We start from the raw sequence: 23,113 nt of genomic DNA, 5'->3' as shown, positions 1-23,113 counted from the left end.
CTCGCCCAGCGGTGAGCTATCAATATCGCCGTGTCTCTTTTATTTGCACGGGAGTCCTTATCTTTTGTTCGTTTTTATAGCCGACAGCTCATAGCTTACTAGCTCGCGGTGGGACCAGTGCCTTATACTCAATCCTCTTTGGTATATAACACACGTATACACATACGGAGTAGTTCTTGAGATGCGGATCGGCGCCACACTTTTGAGTAACAGTGCGGCGGCCTCCTTTTACCCTAGACCACGGCAACCTGCAGTGACACTGTATCTTTGTAGTCTTCAATATCTATGTCGGCGGCCGATCGTAAAATCCGCCAGATCACGAGATTCCTAGGCATATCGTGAAACGGCGCCAAATCATGAAATGCCTAAAAGTTGCCCAGGCATATCACGATGTGCCTGATAAACAACACGGCAGATCGATTAAAGCAACGCATTCGTCGATATTCCTAGCCTTATATCGGGCACTTCGTAGAATAGTTTATTTCTTGGTCATTGGTGGCGCTGCGTTTGCAGCGTATGCAATGGCGCGGATGGCGGCCGTGAAAAATGCCGACATTTTTTTTGCCACAAAAAAATTATTTTAGCACCGAAAATAGTGTGGTTATTCAAAATAGAAGTGCAAAATATCTCATTACAGTTCACTTCAGTTAACTGAGATTCAATAACTATCTTTTGCCCGCGGCGGCCGCGGTTTCGCTCGCGTTAAATCCAAATATTCGGCATGCTCCATACAAAATTCCACCTCCCATTTTAGGGAAGTGGGGTAGCCTACGTCACTCTCCATCTCTTCAACTATCTCCACTTAAAAAAGACCTCAATCTGTCGGTCCGTTTTGTTGTAAAAGACGGACAGACAGACACACACTCTTTCCCATTCCATTAGTATGGATTTAATATATCTCACGATAGTTTTAACAATATTTAAATTATAATTTTTTGCATTTTTTACTTCAATTTTGGAACCCTACTTAAGTATTGAACGATATGGCGGCGTTTCATGATATGCCTAGGAATCACATGATCTGCCTAAATGCCACTGGTGGGTTTTACTCGGTGTAATCACGAAATGGCGGCGTTTCATGATATGCCTAGGAATTTCATGATCTGCTTAAACGTCACTGGGCAAATCGTTAAACGGTGAGTGTTGAACGATATGGCGAATGTTACTAAGCCAAATAATGATTTGGCGCCGTTTCACGATATGCCTAGGAATCTCGTGATCTGGCGGATTCTTCGTTCGGCCGCCGACATCTATATCGAATACTAGTCTAATATCTATACATACGGAGTAGTTCTTGAGATGCGGATCGGCGCCACACTTGAGTAACAATGCGGCGGCCTCCTTTTACCCTAGATCACGGCAACCTGCAGTGACACTGTATCTTTGTAGTCTTCAATATCTATATCGAATACTAGTGTAATATCTACACATACAGAGTAGTTCTTGAGATGCGGGTCGGCGCCACACTTGAGTAACAGCGCGGCGGCCTCCTTTTGCCCCCAAAGAGCGGCGGCGTGTAGTGGCGTCCAACCCTCGTAGTCCACGCAGTCGGGTTCCGCGCCGCACTCTTCTAGAAGCATCTTGGCCACCTAGGGAATATTTAATATTAATGAATAAGCTCTAGAAAAGATAAATTTCTTTGCAAAGGCCTGACATTATTGTAACACTAATGAAAAATACCTCGAAACTTTATCACTATCACCGACCGGGCATTTTTATATAGCCGGTATAAAATTCAGACTGAAATAAATAGTGTAAGTAAGCCACATGGAATCATTGTGCAGTATTATGTACCATTTTGACGACTTCTGCCCTTCTTTTACACCCGGTTCCGAATGACGTAAGGCAAAATCCAAAAGTTTTCATTACGTGTATAATCCATATGTTATACTTACGTCGACATAGCCCTTAACAGAAGGCTTCATGGAGTGATTTAAGATCCCTAACTATTCGCTCCTCAGCTCTTGCGCTGACCAAATATATCGGGGACACATCCTTATTTCAGGGGCCCACTTCTCGAAGATACGAGTTACAATTTACAAGCGGTAGTCAATGTCTAATATAATACGTTGGAAAGAGACTTCCGCTTGTAACTTGTAACTTTCAGTTTTGAGAAATGGGCCCCTGGAGTCTCAAAGGCGTATTACGATGTATTCAGCCACTCTTTGTCCTCATTAATTGTATAATTCCTAAGTAGGTAATACTTACATCAATATAACCCTTAGCAGCGGCTACATGGAGTGGCGTGCCGCCAGTTTTAGGGTCTCTGACTTCGACGTAGCCATTCGCGGCCCAGTTCTTGGCGTCGCTTAGCAGGTTGTCCACTTCCGCGTTACGGGATTTCTCGCAGTCGATGCCTGTAGAATAAATATATTGTCATTATTATGTGATTCAGAAAACATCGCGACATTTGAGCCGTTCTGCTACAGCCTAAGGCACTGGTCCCACCGCGAGCTAGTAAGCTATGAGTTATCGGCTATAAAAACGAACAAAAGATAATCACTCCCGTGTAAATAAAAGAGACACGGCGATGTTTATAGTTACTCTCCAGCGGTGAGCTATCAAAATCGCCGTGTCTCTTTTATTTGCACGGGGGTGCTTATCTTTTGTTCGTTTTATAGCCGATAGCTCATAGCTTACTAGCTCGCGGTGGGACCAGTGCCTAATACTAGTTAGCCCCGATGCATATGTTTTCGTCTAGTCAGACCATTTTTTGAGGTTCTCCTTTTTGTACAAAAATAATGTCTTAGTTCAAAAATCATTAATGTTTAATACTAATACTAATCTAATTTATTTCTATGGCAGTATTGTACAATAACTAAATCTAAATACAAGAAATATCATTGATACTGAAAGGAAGAAAATTACCATTTTTATTTTGTCTTTTATCAATGGATGGGTATTATAATACATGACTGATCTTGATTGCTCATAATTTTTGTGTTGTTGCAATTGAATATCACGTAACGAGGCATTTTTTATGTTTTGGTTGACTTCAACTTACAAAAATTGACGCCCGAAAGCTGCAAGCTGCGAGTAAAGACGGACAACTCAGTGGATTTCACTGAGTTCATTTGACACGCTAAGTAGATACGTTTGCTTGATCTATGGTATATATGACATCTGTGTGACTGATGTAAGGCGGCCCAAGGAAAGTAACTAAGTTCTGCTAATAAACTAAAAACAAATCTTAAAGCCTATGCATTCAGAACTATTATAAAAGAGGAGAACGAGATTAAGACATTTTTTTAAAGTTCTTTTTTTAAACAATATAAGTCACATGCAACTTTATTTTACAGTCAAATATATTAGAGTACTTTTACAATTCTCACTACTGGGTCGCAATATACCTTCATATGTAAACGTTATTAGAATAAACAAATTATTCTGTATAACTAGACGAATTCTTCTGCATAGGGGCTAGTATCAACCTTCGTGCATTCCGGCAAAGTTCACGACATCGACAATTTATCCCCGCGCATGTAAGGCGCAATATTATTTGATCGCATACACCCATCGGGCGAACTTCAATCTTTAAAAGATTTAAAGAATACAATCCAATACTGACATATTGTTTTCTGAATAGTTACTTAATATTCATCGTACTTTCCTGTTTAGAAAATATTAAATACCAAGTACCGTCGTTATTTTCAAACCCAGAAATTTCGAAGAAATTGACATTGGTTTAATTTGACAACTTGGAGAGATAGGCGTAAGACCGTTTCACATTATCCGATCCGATATCGAATGTCGGAAGGATTTCAATAGAAAAAATCCAAGGTGGCGTCTGGAATGTATGGGATATCGGTCCGACATCCGATATCGGATCGGATAATGTGAAAACGCACTAAGGATACGCCTGTTAAGTTGGTTCAACGAACTTGGAACAACTACTCGAATATTGAGACCAACAAGAGATCAAAAACTATCCTATGGATATGTCCCGAACGGCTGTTACTGTTGAATTTGCCAGTTTCGGTACGGTAAAGGCAAGGTGACAAAGTGATGTAAATATAAAGTTGTTTATTAGTGTATAGATATAGTAATATTGCCGCATATCTTCACGGTAGCCTAGCGGTAAGAGCGTGCGACTTCCAATCCGGAGGTCGCGGGTTCGAACCCCGGCTCGTACCAATGAGTCTTTCTGAACTTATTGCGATGTCATTTGATATTTGCCAGTCGCTTTTCGGTGATGGAAAACATCGTGAGGAAACCGGGCTAATCCCAATAAGGCCTAGTTACCCTTCGGGTTGCAAGGTCAGATGGCAGTCACTTTCGTAAAACTAGTGCCTACGCCAAATCTTGGGATTAGTTGTCAAAAGGACCCCAGGCTCCCATGAGCCGAGGCAATATCGGGATAGCGCAATAAATCAAAATAAAAATAAAACAAGGAATTTTTAGGGCTGTTTTTTTGTTGGCCTCACCTTTCTCATCGATAGCCTTCTGTAGAAGTTGCTCCATCGCATCGCTCTCGGCGATGTCGACCGCTAGCTCGCCGTCGTAGTTCACCGCTGCGACGTCCGCTCCGCTCTCCAGGAGATACCTGAAATATGACACAAATCGTTACACATAATATATTCCACACTAGCTTTTCGAAAATTGCGAAATGCTCCATACAAACTTTCACCCCCCATTTTACGGAAGTGGGGGGTTAGAAAGAGACAAAAAATAGCCTATGTCACTCTCCATTCCTTCAACTATTTCCACTAAAAAAATCACGTCAATTCGCCGCTCCGTTTTGCCGTGAAAGACGGACAAACAAACACACTTTCCCATATATTAGTATGGATTCATCATGGCCGTCTACCACATGACAATAAACGTTGCCGGTATCAGAAAAGAATAGCATCACCCCACAGAATTTGATTTAGATAGAAGAAATAAGTTCATCTATTTTTATGGCGGCCGAGCGTGTCAGATTTGGTACTGAAGTTGTTACTTGCCTGCTATAAAGCCACTTTGTCAATTTATTCATATAAAGATACAAGTAAATCTCGCCTTAATGGTCACCGACAAAGTGGGACGTTTTACTAAACACAATCACATTATTAAATTTCTACAAGTGACGTGTTATGTAAAATAGTTTCTATAAAAAGGTTAATAATCTGTCTATGAAACAGCGGCAGGCTATGAGTCACTGTTTGGAATAGCTATCGGCAATGTCAGTGAGTAAACTTAGCATTGCGTAAGAAGGAAGTCTTTGAAAAACGCTACTAAACACCGGTAAGGCCGTGTAAAGCCACTCAGAGTTACGCGCGAGAGAATGATTGCCATATTTATTTCCATTAATGAAAAATCTGAGAAAAATACACCCACCACACAACCGAACCTGAACTTGAACCGACAACCTTGTGAAACACTGGTCCAAAAAATCCAAAAAGACCGTCCAATGGTCGGAGATGTAGAAAATTTCCAATTTCCTTAAGTTCTAATATTCTCTACTGCTTCAATTTGTATTTCATTTTTGGTCGCCATTGACAGGGAGTCCATTCTTACATCCTGGATCCTTAGATCCTTACATTACCACCTTTTTCTTTGCTTTTGACTGACTTCAGATTGATGTCTGTTCATAAAATATGTTGTCTGTTTCTAAATCATAACTTGACATTACTGTTCATAGAACGTCGCCTTGCTTCCGCCCCTGATGTCTTGCCGCTTTACCCCCGAGCCTACCGGACCTCACTGGGACCTAATGTTTGCCCGACGAAGAACTCAACTAAGGAGGCGTTCAGTATGCGCTTTACCCCCGAGCCTACCGGACCTCACTGGGACCTAATGTTTGCCCGACGAAGAACTCAACTAAGGAGGCGTTCAGTATGCGCTTTACCCCCGAGCCTACCGGACCTCACTGGGACCTAATGTTTGCCCGACGAAGAACTCAACTAAGGAGGCGTTCAGTATGCGCTTTACCCCCGAGCCTACCGGACCTCACTGGGACCTACATGTTTGCCCGACGAAGAACTCAACTCAGGAGGCGTTCAGTATGCGCTTTACCCCCGAGCCTACCGGACCTCACTGGGACCTAATGTTTGCTCGACGAAGAACTCAACTCAGGAGGCGTTCAGTACTGCTGGACTCACCTGGCTATGCTGAGGAACCCGCAGGAGGCGGTGGCGTGCAGCGGCGTCCAGCCCTCGTTGTCGCCGCGGTTCACGTCCGCACCGTGCGCCACGAGGAACTCCACCATGTCTAGGTTGTCGTCGACGCATGCCTGGACTCACCTGGCTATGCTGAGGAACCCGCAGGAGGCGGTGGCGTGCAGCGGCGTCCAGCCCTCGTTGTCGCCGCGGTTCACGTCCGCACCGTGCGCCACGAGGAACTCCACCATGTCTAGGTTGTCATCGATGCATGCCTGGACTCACCTGGCTATGCTGAGGAACCCGCAGGAGGCGGTGGCGTGCAGAGGCGTCCAGCCCTCGTTGTCGCCGCGGTTCACGTCCGCGCCGTGCGCCACGAGGAACTCCACCATGTCTAGGTTATCGTCGATGCATGCCTGGACTCACCTGGCTATGCTGAGGAACCCGCAGGAGGCGGTGGCGTGCAGCGGCGTCCAGCCCTCGTTGTCGCCGCGGTTCACGTCCGCGCCGTGCGCCACGAGGAACTCCACCATGTCTAGGTTGTCGTCGACGCATGCCTGGACTCACCTGGCTATGCTGAGGAACCCGCAGGAGGCGGTGGCGTGCAGCGGCGTCCAGCCCTCGTTGTCGCCGCGGTTCACGTCCGCGCCGTGCGCCACGAGGAACTCCACCATGTCTAGGTTGTCGTCGATGCATGCCTGGAAACAGTCGTTGGTGATTAAGAAACCTTTTTGGATAAGCGTTACGTATGACATAATAGTACATTACGATACAAGTGCGGAAAAGAGGAAGTTCAAAACGAGTGGCGATGAATTAAAACACGACCGAAGAGAGTTACGAATTTCCTTTTTGTACTTGTATCGTATGACGTTTTTCAGTACAGATGGCCCTCCGGAGTTTCGACCTGACAAGTAATGAACCACTTCTTGCACTAATGCGAGAAAAATTCACCATCTGTACTGAAAATAATATGGTAGCGTTGACATAAAAGACCATCGCATATGGCAGAAAAATAAATAAATTGAAAAATTCATAATCTGAATTGGATTTGTACGCAATCTGACACTGGCTACTGACAGATGTCAGTTTGAACTGACAGGTTGCATACAAATCCAAATTCAAATTATGAATTTTTAGACAAACTTTCGCAATTTAGCATAAGAGTTCTCAAAAAATTGCTATAGCTGATAGCCTACGCGTTCTGTGAGGGCTTTGTATAGAAAGGTGTAAAGTAGACCTGACTTCATCTGCGTGAAACCTAAATTACGTAGCAGATCTCTGGTGTTAAGGCATCCGAAAGAACTATCCTTTATCCTTATCGGGACCTCAAGCTATCTCCTTGCCTAAATCGTCTAAATTAGTTCAGCACAAGTATGAAAACGTTACAGACAGACATCAGACGTGGTTATTTATTGAAATTTTAATAATTGTAGACATCGGTAATTCAGCAGTAACGCTACTTAAATAATCATAAAGTAAACTCAATAAAGGTGTTCTCATATTTAGGAACATTTCACAAGCGAGATTCACTTTTAAATAAACAATATTTTGTCCAACCTCAAAACAAGAACGATAACGATAATGATCCATATAGAATTCGCAGAAGCAGTTACGATTAATTATTACTATCATTTGATCTACACCGCATGACAAATTAGAAGAAATGGCACAGGCATTTATTGCGCAAATTACTTTCGCTTAAAAACGCACGACGTAGTTAAACTGGAGTTATAAAAGTAGTTAATTGTTAATAGAGTGAGTCCAAGATAAATTGGTACCTACAATTTTGACAGCCTAGTGCAAATGTTATATAAAACGTAAAACTTCGATGAAATTATGACGTTTATTATTCTTGCGGAGACAGGGCTAAAATCGTTGCCAACTTATCTTGGCCAGACTAATCCATACTTATGGGAAAGTGTGTGTGTTCGTCTATCACGGCAAAACGGAGCGACGAATTGATTTCAATTGTGAAGATAAATAGTTGAAGGGATGGAGAGTGACATAGGCTACATTTTTTCTCTTTCTGACCCCCAACTTCCCCAAATAGGGGGTCGAAATTTGTATGGAGTATTCCTCAATTTTCTAATTTTACGCGAGCGAAGCCGCGAGCAAAAGCTAGTAGGTATTACAAACGGGAAAGAGTGTGTGTCTGTTTATCAGTCTTTCACAACAAAACGGAGCGACGAATTGACGTGTTTTTTTAAGTGGAGATAATTGAGGGGATGGAGAGTGACATAGGCTACTTTTTGTCACTTTCTAATCCCTTAAATGGGGGGCTAGAGGTTTGTATGGAGCATTGCACAATTTTCGAATATAACGCGAGCACGGGCAAAAGCTAGGTGGTAAATAATATTGTTCGGACATTCGCCATTGCATCTCAGCATCGCGTAAGAATAATGCATTAAGTTAGGCGCAGCAGTACGGAACCGTGGCTGGGTCAGTGCCACAAAGGGCTGTCCAAACAAATAAACAGTCTGACACAAGGAAATATATCTAATTTAAATAATGTACAGTACAAAAAATGGACATAGTCAAGCAGTAACGGTTCAATCCATATTGTAATTGTCATTAGAATGATAGACTTGTTTTTCACACAAGGTCTTATGACAATTTCATGTGGATAAATGTGGATGTGTAAAATAAAGTATTTTACTACTACGGTACAACCTTGTCAGAAAATATGAAACGTCAGTAAGAAATCAGGATTAACGTGAAGTATATGTTTAGTGTAGAGAAACATTTACATTTATTGATAAGTAACAATAAAAAAATATTAATCAATAATTTGACCAATGCATGCTTACCTATTAAAATTATTACTAAATTTATTTAAATCATATATTTAAATGTGACATTTGAAAACAATATCGAAATGCAAGGAATGAAATAAAGCTCTTTTTTAGGGTTCCGTAGTCAACTAGGAACCCTTATAGTTTCGCCATGTCTGTCTGTCCGTCCGTCCGTCCGTCCGTCCGTCCGTCCGCGGATAATCTCAGTAACCGTAAGCACTAGAAAGCTGAAATTTGGTACCAATATGTATATCAATCACGCCAACAAAGTGCAAAAATAAAAAATGGAAAAACATGTTTTATTAGGGTACCCCCCCTACATGTAAAGTGAGGGCTGGTATTTTTTTTCATTCCAACCCCAACGTGTGATATATTGTTGGATAGGTATTTAAAAATGAATAAGGGTTTACTAAGATCGTTTTTTGATAATATTAATATTTTCGGAAATAATCGCTCCTAAAGGAAAAAAAAGTGCGTCCCCCCCTCTAACTTTTGAACCATATGTTTAAAAAATATGAAAAAATCACAAAAGTAGAACTTTATAAAAACTTTCTAGGAAAATTGTTTTGAACTTGATAGGTTCAGTAGTTTTTGAGAAAAATACGAAAAACTACGGAACCCTACACTGAGCGTGGCCCGACACGCTCTTGGCCGGTTTTTTATTTTTATATGTTTAGTGTGCTTGCTTAATGCTTGAATCATTGACAGTGGGCTGAAAATATGTAATACTGCTTGCAAATAACCCACTTCAATGCAATCAATTGCGGTTTCTTTAATGTAAACGTGACGTCACAACTCGGTCAAAAATATGGCCAATACATTAATTGTGCTCTAGTAGAGTTCATAAAAAATCTCTGTGAATAATTTCACAGCTGAAAAAGCTACGTCTAGTCTTACGGTAATAAATCAAAAATGCAATCTGTATTTTAGCATCATGTAGTCTACTTTGAATTAAGTATTGTATCTATCTGACGTTGCTATTTAGAGTTGAAGCGCTGAAACTATTTTTTATGTTGATTGAAACTATTGAAAGTACAAAATACAAATGTTTTTAACGTCAGTGATATGATATACATATTTTATTTTTTAACATTGGACAACCCTAGCGCAAGCCCACTGGAGCATTCAGCGCCGGGACCCGCATCGCATATAACGCGGTCAACTTGTTATTGCATCTAAGACGAAAGGGCCCATCTTGCTTGTTTTCCCCTATTACATACGCCGTTTAGTATAATGGACTGTTTGCTGTGAGGAAGTCCCTATACACTTAATTAGTGTCTATATTCTTAATATAACGGGATTAAACTTTTATGTGGCAGGCGTAGAGTTTATTAAATATTCTCAATGTGTGTTTTAACTCGCGTAAAAATATTTCATATAATCACATATGTATATCAAGCCGGTACAGGCATATATAAAAATAATTAAATATTATAGGACATTCTTACACAGATTGACTGAGGCCCACGGTAAGCTCAAGAAGGCTTGTGTTATGGGTACTCAGACAACGATATCCATACTAATCCATACTAATATTATAAATGGGAAAGTGTGTGTCTCTGTTTGTTTGTCCGTCTTTCACGGCAAAACGGAGCGACGAATTGACGTGATTATTTAAGGGGAGTTAGTTGAAGGGATGGAGAGTGACATAGGCTACTTTTTGTCTCTTTCTAACGCGAGCGAAGCCGCGGGCAAAAGCTAGTATATAATATATAAATACTTATATACATAGAAAACATCCATGACTCAGGAACAAATATATGTGCTCATCACACAAATAAATGCCCTTACCCGGATTCGAACCCGGGACCGCGGCGCAGCAGGCAGGGTCACTACCGACTGCGCCAGACGGGTCGTCAACAAATAGCAGCAGCAAATGGTAGCAGTAAATAACGGATAAGCATTGTATATAAGTTCTCAATACAACCACAGCATATAATTATGACTAGAATAGATGATAAAATTTAAATTACGAGATGAATTTTATTCGACTTTGAATGGTCTATCCGCCGCCGAAGTAAGTATAATATTACTACAACATTGAAAAACGAAAACTTGACGTACCTGACTCTTAATAGTACATTACGATACAAGTGCGTAAAAAAGGAAGTTCGAAACGATTGGCGATAAATTAAAACACGACCGAAGGGAGTGTTTTAAATCGACACGAGTAACGAATTTCCTTTTCGCGCGTGTATCGTACGACGTTTTTCAGTACAGATGAGCCTCTGAAGTTTCGACCTGGGGGCCGATTTTTGAGTCTCACTGTCACTAAATACCGGTTGAAAAAGTTGAATTGCCTATTATTTTCAGTGACAATTTTCTGAATTCGAACGCCGTGAGACTCAAAAATCGGCCCCTGGCATATAATGAACCACTTCTCGCACTAGTTCGTAAAAAAAACACCATCTGTACTGAAATAGTTATTTAACAGTTAAAACACGAGTGTTTTAATACCTAATCATGTACAGTTGCAATCATAACTTTATCTAGATCCATATAATACTTTTACTATAATATGTACAGATATACCCCCTTATTCATAAACGTTCACTAAATTTATCAAGCCGATAAAGTTCGTTTGTCCCTTTCTATCACAGTAATACGTCGGAAAGGGACAAACGAACTTTATCGCCTTGATCTTATAACTTTAGCGTACGTTTATGAATAAGGAGGTTAGTCTATTCAGGTAAGACGCAATATCAACTAGTGATTGACTATCAGTTCACTTTTAAAAAGTTCGATTTTTGAGGGTTTTTATCATACAAGCTTGGTAAAAACAGTAGGTCCACATACACGTAGGTAGCATATACATACATACATACATATACAAACGACATATCAGATAACAGCGTTATTGCCTGATCAGTGTAGACCTTTATGTCCTTGTAATACTGTCATGCGGCCGGTCAATTTACAGTGTCGACGACGGTCATGAAATTATGTTACAATGGAGTTGAAACACGATGACATTGGACTTAACTATGGTTTCATTATCAGTACGGATGTTGGGTTGAGGCCCGCGATTATTATGTGAATTATGTCATTTTAAACTCGGAAAGGATGGCGTAACGGGTGTAGATAATATAGCATTTATTATTTCATTTATTTATCTTTTTTCTTAAGCTAGGTTTTTTACAATATGAGTATAAAAGTAAAATAAAATAAAACACTTACAAAACAATATAAAACATATAAACACATTATAAAAAACCTAACCTAGGGTGCCGCCAGCAGCGTGGCAGGGCCCAAGCTGCCGGTGGTTAGGGCCGCAGAGAGACCCGTCGGACTATCCGCGCCGTGTCTAAGATCACCGCCTTCTGCATCTGGCCCTTGATCCAGCCACCTAGCGAGAGTCTCTTAAGATGTTGGTCGAGACTCTTCGCTATGAGACCGTTCGCTGAAACGGCATATATAGCATTTATTATTATTATTGATAACCTACATGGTGTCCCACTTCTGGGCAAAGGCCTCCCCCATGGATCTCTATCCGTCACGGTCTTGAGCAATCTCTGGCCAGTCGCTAAGATATGCGTCTAAGTCATCCCGCCATCGCCGCCTGGGTCTGCCAGATCCTCGCCCGTCTTGCGGCACCCAGACCGTATAAAAATATAATATAGTATGTAATATAGCATTTACAAAGTAATATTTAGTTCAGTGTGGATTAGCAAAAAATTATGTTACATAATGCGTGTAGTAATAAATAATTGAAAATGATTATATTGATAATAAAAACTATCCTATGGCCTTCCCTTCCCCAGATCTCAAGTTATACAAATGACAGTTTACGTCTAAATTTTGTTAAAAACTTGTTTATAGCGGTCAAAACGTGTAGTGGTAACAAACATACAGGTAGAACAGAGTTTAGAACATCATAAAATAAATATAAAAAAAAACATCAAATGAACGTGACTATCGGCAGTAAAATCACTGGTAAACTACAAAAACACTATTGCAGATAGTTAAACTAAGATTTTAAACCGATGTCTGTTAGTTGTTACGTCAAAGTTAGTTACATATAACCCTACAGTAAAACCAACAGACATTTACATAAACCGTAATTTCTCAGCTAGTAGGTATGTGTTACTTTTATTCGTTTATTTATCTATGTAGAAAAATGTTCATTTTTATCCTTAAAGCTTAGGCCCTTGAATTAGCACCATCATCAGCATTGGCCTTAACGACTACAGCAGACGGTTTATGGTGTATCATTCGAGAAACACTTCTTCTGATGACTAATACCTGATTTAGACGGTGAGCTCGCATGCGATTTTAGTTACATTGCGGGCTGTTGAGGTTACATACAATTTTGCACAGCCATCAAATACCGCAATGTAATACAACTCGTATGCTAGTTCTCGTACCATCTAAATGGGCCCTTAACCTCTCGTATGCTTAGGAGCAGATCTGCTCCATATTGTTTCAACTTTAACATGTAGTTATTATGACTAATATATTAATGACAATTTTTTGACAGACGCATACGAAAGGTTAAGAGACCGATGCGAGAACGACGTAGTCTACAGCAGGACAGCCGGCCTAGCCGAATAACATTCGTTGACGCTAGACGCTGATCGAAACGTAGTTCGGCTCTGTCGCTCCAATACGGGAGAGCAATAGAGATCGCTAGCTACTATAATAGTGATTTTTCCCTCACTAGCTCAGAAACACGTGTTTTGTCCTTTAAATACCAGCGGGTAAAAACGCATTTTATCCACTAGTGAGTAAAGTAATTTGACCTTGAATAAAGTAAAATTAACTGCTTTAAAATTGATAAAAATAGGTGAATCTAGTAATAAAGATGATTTACCACCTGTGGAACTACTGGCAGCAGTGATAAACGCATTTTTTGCGTTGTAGCTTCCTCGCTATAGTGAGGGGAAAAGTTTTGTGTTACATTAGGGTGCAAATGTATTGGGTTGGTAAGAAAGTAATGAGCGAATCATAACCAATATTGTAATTTTTATTTAATTTATTATTTTAATCATTTATCAAAAATATAACGGCCTTCATTATCTACTACTTGTCTCCATCGTTCTGGTAAAGAATGAATAGCATCGGCGAAGAAGTTCTTAGGTTTAGATTCAAAAAACTCAGCTATGTACTGTCGTAGATGGGCTTGATCATCGAACTTTTTTTCATTCAAGGCATTGCTTAGCGATCTGAACAATGCGTAATCCGTAGGTGCCAAGTCTGGAGAGTACGGTGGATGAGGTATCACTTTCCAACCTAGCTCCAATAGCTTTAGCCGAGTCACTTTTGCAATGTGTGGTCGAGCATTGTCGTGTAAGAAAAAAACTTTAGCATGCTGTGGACGATTCTGACAGATTTTTTGGTTTAAATTTTCAAGCTGATTACAGTATACTGATGCGGTAACAGTATTTCCACTTGGTAGGAGTTCCCAGTGAATAATACCATGAATATCCCACCAAACGGACAGCATAACTTTTTTCGGGTGAGGCTCTGTTTTTGGTGCCTCTATTCCTTTTTCGTTTGGAGCTAGCCCCTGACGTTTGCGTGTGTGATTTATATATAAGACCCATTTTCCATCTCCAGTGATAAGATGGTCCAACCAGTTGAATGTGCGGCGAAAAGACAGAAGTTGTATGCAGATATCGTGAGCGTCAGAATGGCGGGTGTACATCAAGCAATCCTGGTGTGGTATACGTCAGGAGTTAGTGCTAGCAATGTGCCAAATGTGCGCCAAAATTCGAGCAATGTGCTCTTTGAACTCCAGAGATATTTAAGAAATTAATGACACCCGCCATTCTGACGTCAGGTTGGCGGGTGTACTTCCAGTTCTAGCTAATGGCTGCTTACTCGAGGGTGAAAGTACTGCCTAAAGTTAGTGCTCGCAATGTGCTTCAACATGTATGAAACACACATTAATTCAGAGAGCCGTTGAAGAGTAATATGGGATTGAATAAATATATCTATAACGCCTGCTGAAATAAAATAGCAATGTTCATTGCCTGCAATGCAGCATTAACATTCAGGCGCTTTTCACAAAAAAGTGATACTTATAGATATATTTATTCAATCCCATATTACTCTTCAACGGCTCTCTGAATTAGTATGTGTTTCATACATGTGGAAGCACATTGCGAGCACTAACTTTAGGCAATACTTTCACCCTCGAGTAAGCAGCCATTAGCTAGAACTGGAAGTACACCCGCCAACCTGACGTCAGAATAGCGGGTGTCATTAATTTCTTAAATATCTCTGGAGTTCAAAGAGCACATTGCTCGAATTTTGGCGCACATTTGGCACATTGCTAGCACTAACTCCTGACGTATACCACACCAGGATTGCTTGATGTACACCCGCCATTCTGACGCTCACCAGATATCGGCACGGCGGTTTAGTTGATCTCTATCAAGTTCGTGCGGTATCCAAACACTGTATTTGTAGTTTTTTCCCAACTCGTGTAAATGTGTTTCTATGGTGACATGAGAGCAGCCTAACTCGGTAGCAAGAGTACGACTCGTTAGCCTCGGATCTCCTTCAATTAAAGTTTTTAATTTGGCTACATCAATCTTCACCGGTCGACCAGACTTAGGTTGATCTGATAATGAAAAGTCGCCACTACGAAACCGCTGGAACCATCGTTTCGCCGTGGGCTCAGACACAACTTCAGGAGCAACACGCTGACATATATTACGCACTGCTTCGGCGGCTGAATGGCCAGACTGAAATTCATATAGTAAGCAATGCCTTACATGCACTTTTAATTCGTCCATTTTCTTCCTTATATTAGCTCGGCGACAGCTAGTGAATGACTGACGAGAAACTGTGCAAATTTTATGTGGAATTCAATCGATCGCTCATTACTTTCTTACCAACCCAATATTTTACTTCTCGTGTGTAAAATACAACTTTGCCCCCTTGTATAACAAATAACTATTGTTTTACAAGGGGGCACAGTTATTGTTTAACCGCACGTGCCAATATTGATACTTTTTGATCCACTCGCTACGGGTGTAGCGAGTGGATCAAAAAGTGGAATCTTGAGCGTTGCGAGGGATTCTAGGCACGAAGGACCAAGGTGAAAGTGAAAAGATATTATCGTCAACGTTTATGCATTTGGCTACATACCCTGACCAGAAAAGTTTGTGGAAATCGGCGCTGAAACACCTTGGCGTCGCGGCTACTGTTACTACTATCAGCAATTTTGCAACCGTGTCAATATAATTAAACTCTAGAGTTTTGTGGAATGACCCAGAACCATTTCATACATAATCTCAAGCGTTACCTTTCCTCGTGGGACCCAGGCAAGTTTTTAGCGTCTTTCTTTTTTTATTTCGAACTTTCTTTTATTTCTATAAAAGTTCAAAACTCGAATATAATTTTAATTTGTAGTACGCCGGGATTTGCTGAGGCTACCGGCATCACGCTTATTTTGGATGTCAGTTCCGACTTAACAACTATTAAATTTATGATTTTGAACGATACGACCTTGATCACACTTTTCGGATGCATCTTCAACATCGTATCATGTTCAGTTCAGTGTATAGAGCTCATACACAAGTGACGTAAGACCGAATCACTTTGACCTCGGTCACAATTTTCCGGCCCAGTTCTATATATACGCACCGCTATATCATACCATCGGAAAATATTCGGGTCGGTCAGTGACAGCGGCTGAAGACGCCTTCGGATGATAAAGGCCTGTTTACATGGGGCCAATTTCACTTATCAGACGCATACAAAGCCGCGAAAGGCGCATACGGACAGATCGCCTGACTGGTGGGATAATGGGTTGATCTTGATATAACTAAATCAAAACGGGTGTGTTATGCGAATACTGACAGAAATCACTCAGTACTGAGTTTATGTTTTTAACGAATCTCATGGATAATTAAATAAGAAATATTGAATACTTCTGGCGCGCCAACGTGACAACATTAAGATTTGACAGACCAGACCTACATGTACTATTTGACACTGACTGTACCAGCAGTGGTCGGTTCGACACTGATCCGCTTTCAAATTTCGGTTTTATATGAAGTGTCCTTTCTGTACTTCGAAAAGTAACATATTATTACAGGTAACAGTACTATGTATATTATTTATTTATGTAAATGTATAAATTAAATAATTATTCTAAATACAAAAATTCCTATATATAGAAAGAATAAAAAACTAAACCTAAACTAAATCTAAAAAAGGTCCCCGCGGCAAGGTGCCGCAGATGCTGGCTGCGTTACCTCGCTGGACTGCCAAACTGATTCGTTGAGCGAGGTAACTGCCAGCTCTACGGTCGCCAGTTGTATCCCTGAGTCTCTTTGAAAGTTCTCCAAAGAGACTCAGGGCGCCCGAGGCAACGCGCACGTGACAACCCTTGAGTTGCGGGCGTCCATAGGTTACGGTGACCGCTTTCCATCAGGCGGGCCGTATACCTGTTTGCCACCGACGTGGTATTTAAAAAAAAAAATCTATTCTGTGATTTCTGTGGTACCAGTAACAAACGCATTCATACAATACAGTTAGACGTAAAGTCACCGGCCCAATTGCGAGCTACCTAAAGACATGAGCGCTAAAAATACGCGTTATAGAAACAAAACGTGGCGATAAATCAGGTGAACTAAACGCGTGCGCATGCGACGTTACGCCGATCTAATGATTTAAGATAATGCAATGCGAACACTCTTACGTAATACAGTATAACACAACACTACAAAGACAAATAATATTTTTTTTATTCTCGTTTCGAATGTGGCACTGGTTCCACCGCGAGCTAGCAAGCTATGAGCTATCTGCTATAAAAACGAACAAAAGATAAGCACCCCCGTGCAAATAAAAGAGACACGGCGATTTTTATACCTCACCTCTGGGCGAGTAACTATAAACATCGCCGTGTCTCTTATTTGCACGGGAGTGATTATCTTTTGTTCGTTGTTATAGTCGATAGCTCATAGCCTCATAGATTACTAGCCCGCGGTGGGACCAGTGCCTAAAGTTCGTAATAAATTAAAATCGCATGCAACTTCGCGCGCGGCTCTTACGGGTCAAACACGATAATAGTAGATAACGATACAAGTGCGAAAAAGAGAAAAATCGAAACGTGGCGATATATGTATTTGACAAGAGTTTCGAATTTCCTTTTCGCACTTGTATCGAACGACGTTTTTCAGTACATACGGCCCTCTGAAGTTTCAACCTGACAAGAAATGAATCACTTTGCGCACTAGTGCGGGCAAAAAGCACCCTCAGGGGGCCGATTTTTGAGTCTCACGGCGTTCGAATTCGCGAAATTGTCACTGAAAATAATAGGCAATTCACCGTATTCAACCGGTATTTTAGTGACAGTGAGACTCAAAAATCGGCCCCCTGTACTGAAAAATATCATTAGATATTTTACTTTTTTAAGAGTCTTTGGCCATTGTCTGCAATAATAAAAATTGACCGTCATTTTGAAGTGATCGTGTAATGGCACAGAATTCGATGCAAAATTGTATGTGACAATTATACAGTTAACACTATTATACCGTTCAATTTGTACCCTATTTATTTGCAAGAATTCATTAAACACGAATACATACTTATAGGTGCCGGTAGGAAATTCGACGTGCCATTAGATCATTGCATACAATTATACACAGCTACTAATTGGAAGAAAGGAAATGTATGAACGAACCAGCCATATTTTAAGTTCCATGAAAAACATATCCATCCATGAAAATTAGATCCATCATCATTCTCCTTCCGTTATCCCGGAATTTTCCACTGCTCATGGGAGCCTGGGGTCCGCTTTGACAACTAATCCCAAGATTTGGCGTAGGCACTAGTTTTTACGAAAGCGACTGCCAACCTGACCTTCCAACCCGAAGGGTAAACCAGACCTTATTGGAATTAGTCCGGTTACCTCACGATGTTTTCCTTCACCGAAAAGCTACTGGCAAATATCAAATGACATTAGATCCGCTGATTAGATTTCTATCCTATTTCGTGCAGTTTTCTACTAGGTTAACGACAGAGTGGGCGAGATTTTATCAATTGGCGGTTTCAGGGGCATCTGAATATTTATATTACGCTTTAATTGGGATTGCAAAACCAGAGGGTTTGCAAAATTTGCATTGCATTACAGTAGACTGTAAAGGGTCAATCGATCGATTTATCTAAATACTCTAAGGAACAAACAGGCTGATGCCATTGATGACTTGATGTGGGAACATCTTAAAATGATATACTTTCTTTTGTTTGGGTTTGAAGGTCGCATCTGTCCGGAAATATCCCGGGCGACATTTCATTCCACAATTTAGCTGTTCGAAGCAGGAAGTTTCTGGAGAACCCACAGCTGAGGACTGCCAACTGGAGATGAGAATGTCGCGAAAGAGCGATGGCGGAAATAAAAAAATAGATTAAGTCAATACTAAATAATACTCGTAGTGACCTTGGACATAAAGATATTATTAAGCATGACTGGTACACCGTAAAAAAATCTTTCAGACAAATTCCTCAAAACAACTGAAGCTGTCAGCAACGCCTACATTTATTAATCTAACCTCATTTAGAGAATTTAGAACAATGATTTATCTCAAACCAAATGCTTTATGTTTTAGATGGCGCCGCATATTACACCATTGTTTTTAAATAGGGTTGCCTCACAGGATTTTGGGATCAGCGGACCGATTTTTGAGTCTCACGCGTTCGAATTCAGAAAATTGTCACTGAAAATAATAAGCAAGTCACTGTTTTCAACCGGTATTTTAGTGATAAAATCCCGTATGCGAGGTTCAAAAACCGCCCTTCTGTTTCCAGTTTTATTTAGAAAACCCTAGCTGACCTATAAAAGTTAGCTATAATTGGTGTTTGGCAAAAAAGTTAATGTGCGCTGCGTTTATTGAGTTCAGTCCACGGTCGCAGTCAAAACATTTCTTACTTTTCATTTCGCAGTACGTCATAACGTACAGTAATACTCATTATTAAGAGCAGAAGTCCACAAACCCGGTGGTCCTAAGTCAAAAGAGATGAGGACACAAAACTTGACTACACGGCACACAGATAAGCCAAGGATAGATTGTCGTTGCGGCAAAAGAGAAGATATACTCATTATTATGATTAATTAACAATTTTGATTCATTCAGAGTGCGTCTACCTGTAAACGTAACCAAAATCCTATCTAATAACCATCTGAGCTAACTCCGTTTAATTGTAAACTCTGTTACACGGTACTAAGGCACATTGGGGGCAGGAACTGAATTCGGCTAATTTTGTAACATTTGCACTATAAAGCCGCGAGTGCCATCTGCCAAATCTTGGTCGTAGACCGCTGCCAGACGATGTCACATAGAGAATTGTTATAGATATAGTGAAGCGAAAAATAACACAATTTTATTACAGGACAATTTTATGCAACCTAGTATTTATTACTCAGTACTTATACCATTCGTTATTATTATTACCTACCAAAGAGGATCGAGTAAGGTACAGCGGGACAAATCTCGACTGGGGGCCATTGTAACTAATCCATTTTTCCATTATTACACTATGATGTTGAGTCGAGATTTGCCCCGCTGTATCTTATATAGATAATTGCTGTCAAAGTAAAATGTGTAGTCACAGTGCAGTGACTGCCATCTCTCGACACAGGCTTACGCACCGCTTAAAACTCTTGAACCTCACGTTTGACACTTTGGCCCAAATTTTTAACCTGATATGTGTTAAAATTAATAAATATAATATTAGCCGAGAATCAGCTAAAAGTGTAGACACCATATCTATAGGCGATCGTATGTTTCTCTTGATGGTTCAGAGGTAATTTTTTTTCTTAGACTTTATCTGTATATACAGAGTTAACGTCTTTAGTTTTTAATATTAAGTTCTGACCTCAAATAAATAGTCCTCCAGTTTTTCCAGATCACTAATAAAAAGCAAATCACACTTGAAAAAGAAACTAATACATAGGTGTGTATAAACAGAGTCCATTTTAGACTTTAGCTCGTGACTCATCCATATAGTATAAGAGTATCCACATATCGAATGTCATTTCTGTCGCTAAATATTATTGATAATAGTACTTCTATTACCAATAACACCTTACGCATGCGACACTTATTTACGCACACTGGACGGGAAGACAGACAAAACATGAAGGTATTTTAATAAAGAACTATAATAAGGCTACAAACGTTTATTATAACTTGAGCCAAAAACAATGCACTTGTCACTGGATAGCAGAACTGACAACTTTATTTTGAATACGAGAATGGGAACACTGCCTTTTTTTGACATATTTATCTTACAGTGCATGTCTCGCCATCGTCACATACACCTAGAAACTGTTCACACACTTTATGTGCTCCCAAAAGTATACGATTTCCACCGGCATTATATCAACGCTTTAAAGTCTGCCATTTCTCAGTGAACGATGCCAAAAAGTTCTCATAAGCCTATTTATAAACTATAGCGAATACTGATCAAAGATATCAAACTGAACTTTAAAAGTGGGGCAGTTTCAACGTCAAATCAAGTTTACAGCGCTCTGTTTCTGATGATGTTCAAGAAAGGAACGGGAATAGGTGAACACGCGAATGTGTGTGAATGTAAAAACTAAAAATACACAAGTATCGATAGTTATCGGTGGCGATGATGTAAACATAACGAGTGGTGAGATATAGGGCAGAACAGAAAACGCCCTACTAACTACGGGATATAAAAGAGTTAATAACTAAAAGAAACATAGTGCGAACAAGGGAGTTTTAACCTAGTAACGTTGTTCGTAAGCTGATATTGGTTAGATCGACGTCAAAACAAAATTCAATGAGTTTAGGAGCATTGCTGCGTGCTGCGTTTGAGGCACCTTTAGGTATTGAAGTATTTTAACTTGACTCTTACTCGCTCAGAGATAAAATAAATTACTGTTCAATGTGTTGGTATAGTTTATGACGCAGAAGGCGTCAGATACGCTGGGTGTTCGAAGATTTGGCACAGCTCGCGCCATTCGTTTAGCCACGAGGCAGGTAGCTCGTAAACCACATTCTGGCAAGGAAACCAAAGCCTGGGATTTCCCGAAGAAATTGACCTGTTTTTAATGCTCCTAATTCTCTGTCGTCTAGTCGTGTGTGGCTCATTCATTATGGGTAATACAGTTACTACCGCTTAAGGCAAGACGGTGACTACTTAAATTATTCCATTTAGAAATATAAAAAAAACAACATGCAGGTTGTGGCAGGAGAGTAGCGCGCACACGCAAGTGCACTGCGATGCAACAGAAAGTACAATTTCAAGTAGATATCTAAAAAGTACTCAAGATCTAAATTCCTACTGCGTCAATGCTGGCCTAAGCCAAAATACACTTCAGATTAAATACGACATAGGTATGCATAAAGGAACGAAAAGAATCAACGGTTAGTAATTAGTAATACGGCAACGTGGTTCGTAATATTCCATATTAGCTATGAGTCGTTTTCTTAATCTGTCATTTTGACTTATGTAAACTAATTACTTACTCGTATAAGCACACATTAACTAGAACGTTAAGTTTAATAAAATTAAGGGCCACTCACATTAACCAATAATAGTTTTTAAGGGGAGTAAACCACACAAGTGTGAGTGTTGTGACAGCGACCGTCATCTTTGCGACATTGTATTTATTTTGACAAAACGTGATGTGTGTCACTTGTAAAAATAGTATACCATGGGCGTTAAAGAACGAGTGCAGAGTTGTCGACAGTCGTTAAAGTAATTGAAATTATCCAAATATTTCCATCTAACTTTTAACGTAGGGGCCTTATATGCCCTATAAGAAAGGGCATGCTTTCATGCTTTCTAATGTGGGAGGTATATTATGAATGAATTCTTACCGCAAACTCTCAATTCTTAATGTGCAATAGGTCCAGAAAACAGATTTTATCTTAAGGTCTTCAACTCTTCATCGATTTGAATCCTGAATTAGTTATTTTTTAATCCAATTTTTTTGAAAGAATAATGTTACTCTTTCATTAAAACGTACAAAAAGACACGTGATTATTTGCGATCTCCAGGCACTCGCCTACGCTCAGAGTAGAACGAACTCAAGACAAGGGGCCTAAAGGGCAAAAATCTTCAGGTATCACCAGTAACGTTACAACAACGAATACACGTGATTATTCGAGATCTCAGGCACTCGCCTACGCTCAGCGAGAGTAGAACGAACTCAAGACTCAGGGGCCTAAAGGGCTGAAATCTTCAGTTATCACCAGTGACGTAGCCACTCGCTGTTTCCGCTTCCCGCGATACGGCCCCGGCGCCGATATTTTTAAA

The 23,113-nt window shown here is 40.3% G+C and overlaps 1 protein-coding gene across 8 annotated transcripts in view; it reads right to left on the bottom strand.

Annotated features, from left to right (window-relative positions):
* LOC125241181 (protein phosphatase 1 regulatory subunit 12A) overlaps positions 1–23,113 on the bottom strand; it is a 114,788-nt gene that overhangs the window by 75,418 nt on the left and 16,257 nt on the right. For 7 of the 8 annotated variants that reach the window (XM_048149532.1, XM_048149534.1, XM_048149537.1 and 4 more), the window contains exons 2-5: positions 6,645–6,775; positions 4,425–4,543; positions 2,209–2,357; positions 1,434–1,589 (exon numbers count right to left, since the gene is read on the bottom strand). In XM_048149532.1, coding sequence (XP_048005489.1) covers positions 1,434–1,589; positions 2,209–2,357; positions 4,425–4,543; positions 6,645–6,775 — 555 coding nt within the window. Of the gene's footprint in view, positions 1–1,433; positions 1,590–2,208; positions 2,358–4,424; positions 4,544–6,080; positions 6,209–6,644; positions 6,776–23,113 lie in introns of those variants that run through there. The other variant, XM_048149539.1, reaches the window with a different exon arrangement.

This window comes from Leguminivora glycinivorella, chromosome Z (genome assembly GCF_023078275.1).
Source record: "Leguminivora glycinivorella isolate SPB_JAAS2020 chromosome Z, LegGlyc_1.1, whole genome shotgun sequence".
NCBI classification, from domain to species: Eukaryota; Metazoa; Arthropoda; class Insecta; order Lepidoptera; family Tortricidae; genus Leguminivora; species Leguminivora glycinivorella.
This window is presented reverse-complemented; position numbering and strand designations above follow the sequence as displayed.